General features: G+C 38.7%; 1 protein-coding gene across 1 annotated transcript; it reads left to right on the top strand.

Moving 5' to 3' along the window:
- Window positions 1–2,508: 2,508 nt before the first annotated feature.
- On the top strand, window positions 2,509–5,695 carry LOC110095547 (probably inactive leucine-rich repeat receptor-like protein kinase IMK2). Its single transcript, XM_028699762.1, has 3 exons — window positions 2,509–2,858; window positions 2,953–4,760; window positions 4,837–5,695. The coding sequence occupies exons 2-3, from the start codon at window positions 2,981–2,983 to the stop codon at window positions 5,469–5,471; spliced, it is 2,415 nt and encodes an 804-aa protein (XP_028555595.1). The 5' UTR covers window positions 2,509–2,858; window positions 2,953–2,980; the 3' UTR covers window positions 5,472–5,695.
- The last annotated feature ends 9,917 nt before the right edge of the window (window positions 5,696–15,612 follow it).

Here is a 15,612-nt window from a genome sequence, read left to right as displayed (position 1 = left end):
TCTTAAGTGAGGAAAAAAGCTCGTACCATCTACAAAAATCCTTGGTATTATTGCATTTTTTTTTCAATTTTTCACTAATAGGGCCAATCGGGTCATCAGGCTGCACAATAATTGGAAAAAATGTGGTAAATAGAATGGTGGGGTCTACATGGCACGATTTTATATGACTTCGAACATAGAGTTACGTCTGGAGTCCGCACCCAATAAAAATTCCTTTCATAGACACCTTGGAGAGAACATCTGTAACTTTTAAGCTCTACCAAATCTTACTCCGACAATGCCTCGTAACTATGAATTGTGATGAGCTCCCCTATAACAATTGATTACTCCACTTGTTGGTTTTTTTAATCTATCTATTATATATACAAATATTAGATTAAAAAAAGAGTATATTTGATTTTGTTGAGATTGGCTTTTTTACTATTAATTTAGATTTCATTTGGGATGACTTTCTTACTGCTTCTTAAAGAAGCTTTTTAGTACAAAAATTAAAATTTTTGTACTAGAAAGCTACGTTGAGCAGCAGTAAAAAAGCCGTCCCAAACGAAGAGTTAGTCTTGTTGTCTAGCCTAAACATGTCTTAGAAACCTACTATTTATATTTTTTTCGACAAGTAGGCAGGCCTAATGGCCTGCAAATGACCCTTACATGGGGGAGTTGAGATGATAATTAGCACATATTGATCCCTTCGATCATAGAACATTCATTCATCATCTAAATACCTTAATGGTGTTAGAATTGAGCGAACTTAGGCTTGTTGGATTCTCCTCATCGAAGCGCTTGATTTGACTATCATTATGTCATATTTAGAGATCATTTGATTATCAAATAAGTGTCTTAAAACTTCCAAATATGCTTCAGGTCATTGATTTGGGCCCAATTTGGTTCTGATTGGACCAATTTTTATGTTGTTGGATTTATCTCATCGAGACGTTTAGTTTGGTTATAACTTTGCTAAAATTGAAATTCAAATGGTCCCAAAATTTAATCTTAGAAACTTCCAACTTGAATATGTCTTGAGAATTGTGACTAATCAAGACAATTTTTGGTGACGTATCAGCTCTCCTCAACATAAACTAGTCCCCCAAAAGAGCATCAGTATGCTCCTCATCGGCCAATTAGTAGAATGCCTAGCAAGTACTTTTTTTTTCATCGCATAGCGATTCTAGCCTTGTTGGTTTTAGTTCTAATCCGTCTCCTAACAGATGGCAGACAGATTCAGGGACTGACATTATTGAGCTTCGGCTCGTAACCTTCTTTATAAATTAAAAGTCCTGATTAGCATTAATGTTAACTTCTAGAAGCGAACAATGCGACGCCTTGGCTGGTCTTTATTCAGCTTTGAAGTATTCAATCTTTAATTTTCAGTTGTGTTTTAGAGGGGAAATTGCTTCAAGTTCTCTTATATTTTACCCTATATTAAAAATAAATATCTATATGTAACTCAATTTGGTCATTAGTTGGTTACGAGCTTTAGCTATTTTGAGTCTTGTGCATGTGATGTATGTATGAATTTGCCTTAATTGTAATAAATATCTCAAATATATATATATATATATATATATATATATATATTATATATATATATATATTATATATATATATATATTATATTCAATTTATAATATATTAGTAACATCATTAGAAACTAAATGAAAATAGGTAAAGGGCTTATCCTAAGTTTAGGGGAAATTATTAGGGTCCAGTCACCGGACGTAGAGACGTCGCGGACACCAAAATAAATATTGACATTGTGGAATGTACTCTGTCCGCGGAATTTAAGTCAGCGCGATCAAAAGCGTAGGTAAGCGCAATGTAAAGCGTAGGTAAAGCGCATGTAAGCGTAGGTAAGTCAGTTAAAGCACAATCAAAGAGCGCAGTCAAAGCGCAATAAACGTAGTCAACGCGCAAATAAAAGCGTAGTCAAAGCGCAGTTAAAGCAACGTGATAAGTTTTAATTGGGTGACCAGACTTATAATTTTTCAAGTTTAGGGGGGGGCTAAATCTACTATAATATGTAATTATAAAAAAATTTAAAAATAATCTCGTTTATTTGTTTTAAATAATTATATATAATTTTATCTTAAATTTAAAGAGATAAAAACCAAAAATATTTGTCCTAATTCCACTCCTCAAATAATTTAATCACCTAAACTAAATTCATAAAAGTAGGATCAATGAGTTATTATACCAAGATTTTATTTGGCTATTGGTCTTTTGTAAATTTTTTGTGTTAGAAAACAACTTTTATTAGTAGCTTAAAAAAATTTATTTTATCCATATTAATTTTACAATCATCTTTATACAAAATAACGCTCATCCCAAATTAAACTTTATTATTTATATAAAAAAAATGCTTTATTTACATTAGAAATTAGAAATTGTTGATATCAGGATATAAGATTAAAACAATATCTTAATGAATCTCGTTTTTTTTTTTTAAATTAAATTTTAAGATAAATAAAATATTAAATATCTAAATACTATATTCATCTTAAAACACCTTTAAATACCATAAAATGATTATACTGATTATAGAATCTGTTTTCCATTTATCATTATTAAATAAGCCGAAGTCCTTCAACCTAAAATATGGCCTTATTATAGTTGTTGTGCGCCATTGAATTTTTACCTCGTTTTGCAGGAAAGTTAGCCGGTGCTGTCTTTTTTACTACTGACATCGAAGATGGGCAGCCGTTGGATTGGTAAGACCCCCTCGTAGGATTCATGAAAACTAGCCGTTGTAAAGCCCGAAAACGTTATTCTAATTTTTATTACAGTCCAGCCATCAATGTGCTCTGTGAAAAAAAAGGAGCCAAACAAACAAACTAGCCGTTGGCTGCAGATGGATTGAAGAGGTGAAAAGAAATAAAATCGATTTATTCAGTCACAAAACAATCCCAACATCTAAATTTATTGAACCACTCTGCGTCTCCCTCCATTCTCTTTCAGAGGTAGTCGTCCTCCTTCCCGTCTCTCCATGTTGAGTAAAAGTTCCAGCGATCACCTGGCCAGGAAGAAGGCCGAGCTACTTCGACGTAACCACTTGCTCCTATTCATCCAAATCGCAGTTTTTCTACTCATCATTCCCTTGTCGAACCCATCTTGGGATGGAGTCATCATCACCCAAGAAGACTACGAAGGTTTGCAGGCCTTTAAGCACGCCATTGACGACCTCCGAGGCCTCCTGCGGAGCTGGAACGGCACTGGCCTCGGCGCATGCTCTGGCGCGTGGGTTGGGATCAAGTGTGTCCGCGGCAAGGTTATTGCTATCCAACTCCCATGGCGAGGCCTTGGCGGCCACATTACAGAGAAGATAGGACAGCTCAACGCCCTGCGCAAGCTTAGCCTCCATGACAACGTTATCAGTGGCCAGATTCCCGCTGCGTTCAGCTTCCTTCGTGAACTCAGGGGAGTTTATCTCTTCAACAATAGGTTCTCGGGCGCCATTCCACCATCTATTGGAAGTTGCATTGCGCTTCAAACGCTCGATCTCAGCAACAATTTGTTAACCGGGATCATCCCTTCTTCGTTATCGAATGCTTCCAGGCTTTATAGGCTTAATCTTAGCTTCAACAACTTGACTGGTTCGATTCCAGATGGAGTTACGCGATTGCCATCTCTTACATACCTTCTTCTCCAGAACAATAATCTTTCTGGTAATATTCCTAAAACTTGGGAAGCGTATCAGCTGAGAACCCTAAATCTCGAACATAACACCATTTCCGGCGACATTCCTAAGTCTCTGGGTGGCTTAGTTTTGCTGCGTGAAGTGATTTTGAGTAATAATATGTTGAATGGAAGCTTTCCGCTGCCCATGTGCAACCTCTCCTCCTTAATCCAGCTTAACCTTGAGAACAACCATATTGGGAGTAAGCTTCCAGCTTTCATATATGGGCTCAAGAACCTTTCTATCCTTAACTTGAAAATGAATATGTTTGATGGCGAGATCCCGGAAACTTTAGGTAATATTTCCGGCCTTTTCCGGCTGGATTTGTCTGATAACAACCTCACCGGGAGGATTCCTTCCTCGCTCAAGCATCTGGTGAATCTCACCTTTTTCAATGTCTCAGATAACAATCTTTCTGGCCGAGTTCCTCTCTTTCTGACCAAAATGTTTAATTCAAGCTCTTTCTTAGGAAACATCCAGCTCTGTGGGTATAGTAACTCGGTCCCCTGCCCACCTCCGCCTTCTCCAAACTTCCAACCATCAATTCCACCAAAACACCATCACACTAAACTAAACACCCTGGATATCATCCTCATTGCTGTAGGAATCACCCTCATACTTCTCGTAGTTGTCTGCTTCGTCCTTCTTTGCTGCTTAATCAGAAAAAGATCAACTTCAACCGAGAAGCCTGGCACGGCAGGATCCGCCGAAAGAGGTGAGAAGCCGGGGCCCGGCGCTGGGGCTGAAACGGAATCCGGCGGCGATATCGGAGGGAAGCTAGTTCACTTAGATGGGCCACTGGCGTTCACCGCCGACGATCTCTTGTGTGCGACAGCGGAAATAATGGGGAAAAGCACGTACGGGACGATGTACAAGGCGACGCTGGAGGATGGAAGCCAAGTTGCAGTAAAGAGACTTCGAGAGAGGATTGCGAGGAACCAGAAAGAGTTCGAAACAGAGGTAAACGTTCTGGGAAAGATCAGGCATCCTAATTTGCTAGCTCTCAGAGCTTACTATGTTGGCCCCAAAGGAGAAAAGCTCCTCGTGTTTGATTTCATGCCCAAAGGAAATCTTTCATCTTTTCTCCACGGTAAGCTCAAATCTTAACCCAAAAAAAAAAAGTTTTGATAATGATAATTTCTTATATATTTCCACTGCCATTGCAGCACGAGGACCAGAAACCACCATAGATTGGTTGATGAGGATGAAGATAGCAATGGGCGCCGCCCGCGGCTTGCGGCACCTCCACGTCGAAGCAAAGATCGTCCATGGAAATCTCACAAGCGGCAACATACTTCTAGACGAAAACACAACTGCAAAGATAGCAGATTTCGGCCTCTCCCGTCTCATGACAGCGGCCGCGAACTCTAATGTCATAGCCGCAGCCGGAGCTCTTGGATACCGAGCGCCGGAGCTGTCGAAGCTGAAGAAGGCGAGCACGAAAACAGATGTGTATAGTCTCGGCGTGATAATACTGGAGCTGTTAACGGGGAAGTCGCCTGCTGAGCCGACCAATGGAATGGAGCTGCCGCAGTGGGTGGCGTCGGTGGTAAAGGAGGAGTGGACGAACGAAGTGTTTGATGTGGAGATTATGAAGGATGCCGCGGCTGGGGATGAGTTGCTGGATACATTGAAGTTGGCATTGCATTGTGTTGATCCGTCGCCGGCGGCGAGGCCTGAGGTAGAGCAGGTGATGAGGAAGATGGAGGAGATTATACCGGAGCTGTCGGACGCAGGGAGGGAAACAGAGGAAGGTGGCCCTGGGGGAGAAGTAGGTGCATCTACATCTAGGGGAAAGTGATGGAGATGCAGTTGTTCAGACGATCGAATTCTGGCAGTTTATTTTTAATTATTATTTTATCATTTAATTTAGCGGGTTCTGTATATAAGCTAAGGGGGTTTAAGATTTTTAGCTGCTCATCCTCTTGGGTGAAGATTTTTTTGTGCATGATTATTTTAGGAGTGGTGGAGCAGAAATTTTTTCTTGTAGGAACGCAGATTTATGGAATTTTTAAATTAGGTTGATTCAGTGCAGGCATCAAAATTCTTCATGTAGAGATTGCTCCAAAAAATAATAATAAATAAATTATCATAAATATTGTAACAAAGGAATAAAAAAAAGGAGTAAAAAAAAGTTTTTATTCAAATTTATGTTCATTTTTGAATTAATATGATGAACATATTTTCAATTGGTTAAATATTCCTCAAAATAATTTTTATAGCAAAATACTTTCAATTGAAGTATGAGAGAGAATTCTTTATCTTCAAACAACCATTTCAATATATTATAATTCAAACTAAACTCTTCTTCGCACATCTCTTTTGCAAGCCTCATTGCTCGATCGATTGAATGACAACCCGTCTCTCTTAATGTTCTACTCTCGTTCTCATATGAATCATTCCATAAGTTTTAAAGCCTTTAAGAGTCTCTAGCCTCATGTTGAGTCGAGCTTTACACTTTGGACTATATTAGAGTTTAACCAACAGGAGCACTAGACTATCTCCCAATCAAATGTTAGCCACCCCTACTAGAATATCTTCACTAAAAGCTCTAGGAAGGGGCCATCCATTGTTTCCCCATACGTACATCATATCATCTATCTAGTGTAACATGTGAGCAATCTACTACTCTATGCCTAGAATGACCATATTTGAATAATTGCCCTATCATTATGGAATATTGGCACAAATGTCTCCGTCCATAAGTTGGAAAGTTGGACATATAGGTACAATGCTTATAGAACTAATTGAATTGCCTACATGTCTGATTGGTAGATTATATGAGGTTCTGTAATTGATCCTTTTCTGGAATATCTCGACATGAATCTACTATTAGGATCATCCATTGTCTCCCCATATGTACCTCATATCATCTATTTAGCATAACCTGTGATCAATCTACTACTCTATGCCTAGAATGACCACTTTTGAATAATTGCCCTATCATTATGGAATATTGGCACAAATGTCTCCGTTCATAAGTTGGAAAGTTGGACATATAGGTACACTGCTTATAGAACTAATTGAATTGCCTACATGGCTGATTGGTAGATTATATGAGGTTTTGTAATTGGTCCTTTTATGGAATATCTCGACATGAATCTACAATTATTCCAACTTAAACAACTTCTAAAAGTGTCACCCCTAAATCTTTTCTTTCTAGCTATCTAATGCTATTGAGTTACTGTTAAATCGTTTTCCATTAATCGTACCCTCTTTACCAATTTAGATAAAAAATTTGGAATGAAACTAGTGGTTGTTTCAGATTGCCTTTGAGTCCTCTAAAAACTCTATAACATTTTTTTTCTTCAAAAGCACTAACAAGAAATGGAGTGCACCTAGCAAGTGTAATAAATTTTGCCTCATATTGCATTGTTGTATCGTTATATTACACTAGACTTTCATTTGTTATCTAGTAGAACGAGGTGCAAACTATTCGTTGTAGGTATCAATAAACTCCTCCAAAGAAATAAAAGCATTTGGTTTATCTTAGAAGTTCTCTCTTTATTGTCCCAACCACCATCATTCTGCTTCTCCATCTAATATAAATACTAGTAAAGGCACCTTATGACCCTTTGGACATTGCATCCCATCAAAAGTCTTCTTCAACCTCATCAACATTTTTTTCCATGCATGAGGTTCCATAACACCTTAAAATCTAAGAGCCTTCAATCTTAGAAACATTTGTAAATTAGTTTCTACTTCCTCTATTATGATAGTAGACATCCAGTTATATGCCTCACCAATTAATTGAGCAACTAAACCAGCAAACTGCGATATAAAATTGGATCTCATTGCTCTTAATGTACTCTACACTAGCAAATTTTATCTGGAACTTCACCTTTCAATCACATTTTGCTCTTAGAAATTCATTATTTTTTCATAGAATTCACAGTTTTAAATGATCACATTAAGATGGAAAAAGAAAAAGGAATAAACATCTTAAGCTACTCTGGTTATACCACCCTTTTATAGATATGTGTAATGGATCTATAATAATCAATTCCTCCAAACTATTACTCTGATACCATAATTACACTATCACAACCCAACCTAATAGAGCTCATATACTAAATGAGTTACATCATATAGGATCATAATAAGATAGTTCTTATCATCTATTTGGAAGATTTTTTTCATTGTATTTATTAATAGAAATATATAACAATTAATCATCAACTTAATCATAAAAAATAACTCATCAATAATTGCTTTCATCACAGAATGCTATATAATCAAAATGCCATAAAACTATAATCATGGCATAGAATCATTAGAGATACATCATGATTTCCAAAATATATCTAAAAATAGAAAGCATACCTAACACCTAAAACTTTAAACCTCTACATACTTGACATGCTCCTTTTCCTTTCCCTGGCCTAAAATTAACGCAAGCAAAAAGAGCAATCATTAGAAAATCATGTCTTAGTAAGCTACACAAAGTCTAACCACATTCTTAATAATAAATAAAATAATAAATAAACAAAATTTTCTATCATCATAGAATTAGTGAAATATTAAAACTTTCCTAATTGGCCCAACATATGAAAGTCAAAGGCCCCCCAATATAGGCATTCTTTCTCTAAAAATCCTCATTTCTCTCTATCTAGTGGATCCAATAGTGAGGATTGAGTTTGATTGTGGAATTTGATATTTGTAAAAATTTAGAACACAACATTGTAATGCTCGAAGGCCCATCACCATAGTGCCCTTAGAAAACCCTAAACCCTATTTAAAATACATAGAGCAAAATGTCATAATGCTTAGAATCAATGCAATAGTGCTCAAATATAGAGAACCCAACAACTTAGTTCCAAGAACCTAGTGTTATAGTGCTCCCCAAAAACCTCTTATTCTACCCAAAAATAGAGAAGTTAGCACCATAGTGCCTAAAAAGCTATGCCAATGTACTTTTAAATAATTTTCACACACATACAAATGTTTACATGAAAGACCCTTAGGATAATTTTAAATAGAAAATAATATAAAAAATTTACGAAAAAATAAGACATGAAAATATCAAACATGCTAATCTTTCCAGATTAATCAAGGTCATCATAGGTTACAAATTACTATTATAGTGGTCCTTAGATCTAATTATATCCTCTATCCACAATTCCTTGACTACTATCCTCCAACCACTATCACTTAATTATTTTCTCCTGAAATCATCAACCAACTATAATGAAAGTACGAGATGCGTCAAGAGGGGGGTGAATTAGATATTTGAAAATCTTCTTTAACAAAAAGAAAAATCTTTTTATAACTTGATGCAGAAGCAAATTACATTCACAATAAAAAGATAAAATTATCAATTTCACCCATGCAGTCAATCACAACAAAAATAAATGTGAAAATAAAGTACATAAATAATAAAGGAAAGAACACACCATATTTATAATGGTTTGGTCAAATCTTGACCTATGTCCACTCCCTGGAGGCATCATCTAAGTATTGCACTAAACCTTTAGTGACTCTCCTTTAGCCCCCACAACTAGGTAGATAAGCCCTTACAAAATCACTTTCACTTTCTCCGGTGCGGCGGAGGAGATAGGTCATTTGACTCTAAAGAGATCTTCTTCTTTACAAAACTTCCCTAAATATAAACCTTGAATTTGATGGTACTGAGGTGCAAGCTTGCCAGAGCAACTATGTGAAATCCCCTCCACACTCTCTTGAAATCAAGTCCAAGAATCTTCTTCCTCTCTCAAACTCCACCCATTCCTCTCTCCCTTTCAAGTCCTCTCTTCAAGTTTTCTCCAAAATAATGAAGACACTATGGCTGTCAAAGACTCTTACAATGTCTTATGAGAAAGCTTAAATAGAGGGCTTCAAAAAATCATAAAAAATCATTTTAGCCATTGTTGAACTCATTTTTGTATGAGGTCACTCTTGATTCCTCCCTCAGCTCTAGATTCTAGGATCTTCCTAGTTCCTAGTCCCTAGGTCCAGTCCAGACCTTAAACTCAATCCAAACCTAGAATCCTTAGGCTATAGACTTAGGTCCTAAAGCCCCTTCTAGGTGATTTTTCCATCACCTTGAAACCCAATCAATTGACATCTCATTCAGGGTATATCAATTTCATATTGATGTGATATGTCTCTGGTGTCAACCCTCCAGATTTGGACTCATTTGGAGGACTCTAACCCTAGAAACTTGATAAAAATCCAAAGGCTATGAAACCTTCAAATATTTACAGTCTATGTCACTGGACATTCCACCTAGTGGAATTTGACCTTTGAGCCTTCCTCAAACCCTTTGATCACCTTTAATGCCTTGATATTGATTTGTCGAACAATAGTCTGCATCTTTTCAGACTTAATTTGACCCAGAATTGACTCAAGGCCAAAATGACCAAAATGCCCTTTAAGGGAATTTTTGGACTTTTGGCCTAGGCTTGACTTGATTTGATCATCAATCTTTGAAACCTCTCTCAAGTATTTCCAATTGACCTCTAGAACTCCTTTGACCCAACTCCTAACCCTGGGTCAACTTGGTTGACCAAGTCAACCAAGTTTGACCAAATGGCCCGTACACCCCTTTTATCCAAACTCATGGACCAAGACCATTTCAAATCCATTGGAACCCAAGGGATGACCCTTTGGGCACCAAAGAGACCCCTCTTGGAGATCCAAGTCTTGGGCTCACTTGGGTTAGCCTTTTGGCTTGACCCAAGTGACTAAAGAGAGGTCTCCCTTGAGCCATCTCTCAACCTCAATAAAATTGAATCCATATCAAGGTGTCATTGGGTCCCCCTTGACCCAATGCACCTCCCTTGACCAGCCCAGCCTCTAGACCCACTTGGGTCAAGAGTTAGGCTAACCCAAAGTGGCCAAAACCACTTGGGATTGGGCCAACTCTTATCCTAAGTCAAATTGAACTTAACCAATGCTCCCATTGGGTCCCCCTTGACCCAATACATCTTCCTTGACTAGCCCAGCCTCTAGACCCACTTGGGTCAAGGGTTAGGCTAACCCAAAGTGGCCAAAACCACTTGGGATTGAGTCAATTCTTGCCCTAAGCCAGATTGAACTTGATCAACACCTCTAATAGGTGGCCCAAAGTCCAACACCCCTCCTCCAGCCAGCCCATGCCTTGGGCTAACTTGGGTAAGGTTTTAGGCTAACTCAAAGCAGCCAAAACCACATGAACCCGAGCCATTTTTGAACCCAGATCAAATTGAACCCCATTGCCACTTGCACTGGGTGCACCAGACCCAGACCTACTTCCCACACCAAACCTAGGGTCTGGCATGACCTGAGTCGAGCTCAATTCGATCTGAACCGAGCAGGCTTGGGTCGAACCGAGCCACCAGGCCAAATCAAACCTCCCTAGGCTCAATTGAGCTCACCCTCAACCCCAGCACGCCCCCATCGGTCTCCCAAGGTTAACCCGACCCAAACCTCTTGTAAAGGCCATTTTGCTCCCAAGTTCGTCCGGGACGATCGGTACAGGTTGTGCAGGAAAACATGTTTGGCTGCATGGTTCGTCTGGATGAAAGTCGGATTGTCTGGATAAAAATTTTACAGAGCCAAGTCGTCCAGGGACGGTAATTAATCTCGTCTGGACAAAATTCATCCAGAGCCAAATCGTCTCGAGACGAAGTTGCGATCGTCCAGGACGATCAGTTTGGATATATATAGAAATGAGATATTTTGAAGAGAGAGAAAAGCCTAGGAGAGAGAAAAATGAAGGAAAAAGAAGGAAAAGTGATTTTTGGGCGACTCCCGTCCGTTTTCGTCCGTTGCAGTAGTTCAAGAAATTGGTGTACGCAAGGTAAGGCACATTCCGCCTCTCTCAATTTTCAGAACGGTGAAGTTTGAACGAGTTTTAACTCTGTACCACTAGGATATCAGAAAACATAACCCTCATCACAGAGTGATTCGATTGTATACCACGTCCAAAGGAAGCCAAAAAAACCGGACACGCCTTTTTTCCACATTCTTCTTCACCTCCAATACAGAAATCAGACAAGAGAGACACCCTCGTATGCTTGGAATACACATTCTCCTCCTGACTATAAGCAAGCTCACTTGCTCTTCAAACAGTCATCTGAGCCTCATATAGGCTCAGCCAATTCATGCCTAAATCAATCGTACGAAGAAATCGTCAACAAAATCAAACTCATTTTTACTTCTTGCCAGCAATATTAATGCTCATAAAAACAAAAAAACTTCCGGGCAATCGCAAATTACTTCAGCCGGTAAATCACAGAAAGAGAAACCAGTAGCAAAATCGAATCCAGAATGCAAAAGCAATCAAACGATGCTCAGAAAAACGAGGTGACTGGCTTCCAGAATCAAACCAAAACACGACAGGGATGATCAGAAATATAAATCGACCTGTCACCACATCCGGAGCATCTCGAGCCTCCTGCTGACTCAGACTGTACATCTCGTGGGTTTGATTGGAGCTGGAGCTGAAGCTACAGAACTATTAGGCCCTCCTGAACTAAATAGTTAGGTGGTCTCCGTGGCACAGAAACTTGAAACCACCACCTCTACCAGAAAATCCCTCAGTCCAGGGGCAATGGGAGGAACTTCCTGTCTTCCTGCTGAACTGACAGGTCTATACAAACGCTCTATCGGATCGGATTAATTCTTAAAATTAGAATATTATTTGCAATATGAAGAATCCTAGATTTAGCCTAGCAGATCGTCGTTCAAATCCAGCCTGTGGATGAAACTGTTCGTATCGAGGCCCAGATGTCCTGAGCTATGACCAATCTTATCTGAAGGGCAATCTGAACCAAGTCATTCCTAAGAGCACTAGGCTAAAGATGTTAATGGCGATGGTCCCACCAGAGCAACTTTGACACACCCGAGTAATGCCCCACTGCGACAGATCCCAGAACTGGTCGTAAACTATCCACAAAACCAGAGAAATAGTAATGGACAACTCCCGGCTCTCCATTGGTTCCTCCTGAAGTCTCCATAATGAGAAATAAATCTTACAAGGCCTCTATTGGCCGCTTAGTAAGGACTAACTACCTCCTCGAGGAGATCATCGTCATGAAGTGTAAAGTCGGTCATCAGGCTACATTGCCTAATCTTGCAGTCGCGCACCCACCGCTGCTAACAACCCTTTGACACTAAATCAGGAGCTTTTAATTAAATACCATTTTATACAGACGTTTATACTCATATTACTCCACCACGAGTCTCACTCTCCCAGCCTCTCAGCCAACCAATCAGTAAATAACCCTTAACTTATTCTATTTCTTGATGAATTGGAGTAACCCTGCAAGTGTTGAGGCGTGTTTGGGCCTGGATGACATGAATCTGTGTATATCCCTTCGTAGTAGTCACCCTCAGAAAAATGATTTGATTTAACAGGCATGGTGGGGCTTTCCTTTGTAAGCAAGTATCTCTAGTGATGCATGTAGATTACTCACTACACTGATAGCTTGGAAGAGCTATGTCAATCATGTAAAGAGATTGACAGAGTGTCAGTAAAAAAATCGTCTGACATCGAACTATTGAGCAAATCACAAATACAATGCTGTAAGGAAGTGATGTCTTATGATCCCATGATGTATGAGTGCAACTACAGACTCAGAAAATCTTCACTACACAGCGACAGGCTGGTTTAGTGTGAGTATTCAAGATAGGGGGATATATAACTCGAGAAGAAATTACCAGTCAAGCATATAATTCTTAATAATATGCAAAAGAAAGTGCACAGAGAGAGAGTTCAATTCTGGTAACCGCTGGATTGTCTTTTCGCATCCTGCATGAATGAGGATACAAGAAACACTACACCAAAGTCCAACCATCACCGATGTTATCGGCTCTGCTTCCCCCATGTATCATACAGGACATAATAATAATATCCACAAAAAAGATTACTATCATGTCGATTCGGACACTAGACAATTTATGATAGCCGTCAAGAGAGAGACGCACTATATATGAACCTCCTCAGCTGCTCTGGGCTCAAGTCAGTAGCCCTCAAACCTCGAGATATGATTTCAAATCTCAGAAACAATCCTGATAGATGATCATATGTGACATTCAAGTAGCATTCAGATCGACAGTAGTGTATGAGAGATAACTAGATGTAGTAGATCCTCGCGGCATCTATGATAATACTTAGAGCCAATTCCATATGTTTTTCATGTATTATATCTTGGGAATATATATTGTGGGAGTATAAATCATAGCCACACCAAACGCGCACGGAGGTCCGGCGGGTAAATGGTTAACTACTAATCACAATGAGATATGCTGATTACAAAGTCCTTAAGGGCCGGAGTGAACCAAGATCACGCTCTAACTACATGCGCTTTTTATAATGAAGGTACATTGTACATAAAAAAGCCAGAGAGGAAAAGAAACCTAGGTCTGGCATGAGTAATGACTGATAGTCTCCACTAAGTAACAGAAAATCCAATAAGATCAGAAAATTAATCAACAAAAAACAACACAAAATACATATATACGTCCTATAGACAAACAAATAACTAATCCGCATAAAACAAAACCTCACGCCTTAACATTATCCTATAGATGTCATCTCTTATACCAATCCTACAATCCAAATTTCAAAACCCATTGCTATGATAGACCACTAAAGTTGTCACGACCCAACCCGACCGGGACGGAATTCCCGCTCGCATCGGGTTCGTGCCCAAACTCAAACTGATTGAAACTGATTCCAACGATCTGGCTTTGGAATTATTTCAGAACTTTCTCCAAACAGTTACACACAGAAACAGACACACAGAGCTACTATAAATATCAAAGATTGCACAAGCGACACTATGATATCATCCTGTATGTGTTCTTTATCTCCAAAAAATCATATACAAATACAGGCTCACGGCTTTCAGGCAAAGAAAAATATGAACAGAAAAGCCATGATGTACAAAAATCAAAAGTATAAAATAACCTATAAAGATCAGACTCTGAACTTCTTACTCCAAGACTTTTCTTCCCTTTTCCAGAACCTGAAAACACGCAGAAAACAAGGATGAGCTACAAACAGCTCAGCAAGACATCAACTCCAATCAAATCCTTCAGAATCCACATCAAACACATCAGACAAAAATCGTACAGAAATCAGATCAACAGAAATCGTATATCAAATCAGAAAGAATAAAAATTCACAGAAATCATAATCCAGAAAATTAAATAAATTAAGAATCATACATATTAATCAGATCAGAACATACAGAATCGTATAAGAAATCATAATCATATCAAAAATCGTAACGGAAATCAAAAATCATATCAATTCAAGAACATATCAAAAAAGTTAGAACAGATTCCCCTGATTCTGACAGAATCTCAACGGATTCTGGCCCCTTATACCTCCCTTCCCAGACACTTGACAGAATCTCTCAGATTCTTGCCCTTAAGCCTCCCTTTGGTGCTCATGGCACCAGAACAGATGTGCTATAGGCACCGAACAGAACTTTATCATCGGATCCGGAACAGAACTTGTTTTTAGATTCAGAGCTCAATTTTAGAATTCCCTGACACAGACAGGATCTCACAGGAATCCTGACCCCATATAACCCCTTCATAAACACACAACATATCATGTCCATTTCAAGAACAATTCCGGACAATTTCAAAAACGTACACAATCCCAGCGGCATAAACGGTAGAATATACGAAATTTTATACAAAAGAATATCCTAAATTCACAAAAATACCAAATTAGCAATAGAATATCACAACAACATTGCAAGACTTTTATTCTACTGCTCGACAATTTTCAGACTTCATCAGAGAATTACGTCAAAATAAAACAAAGCCGAATTCAAAACTATCCGTAAAAATTCTTCAGAAAAATAATTAAAACGTGCGCAAACTTCGGCACCTTAGAAACATAACCAAAGTTATGCATAAAAAACTGAAACCAATCGAAAATAACGGACGAATTCGCTAACGAAAACAAAATCCGGACAGAGAAAATCGTTCACACCTCACCA

Source organism: Dendrobium catenatum, unplaced genomic scaffold, assembly GCF_001605985.2.
Source record: "Dendrobium catenatum unplaced genomic scaffold, ASM160598v2 fragScaff_scaffold_1386, whole genome shotgun sequence".
In the NCBI taxonomy this organism is placed as follows: Eukaryota; Viridiplantae; Streptophyta; class Magnoliopsida; order Asparagales; family Orchidaceae; genus Dendrobium; species Dendrobium catenatum.
This window is presented reverse-complemented; position numbering and strand designations above follow the sequence as displayed.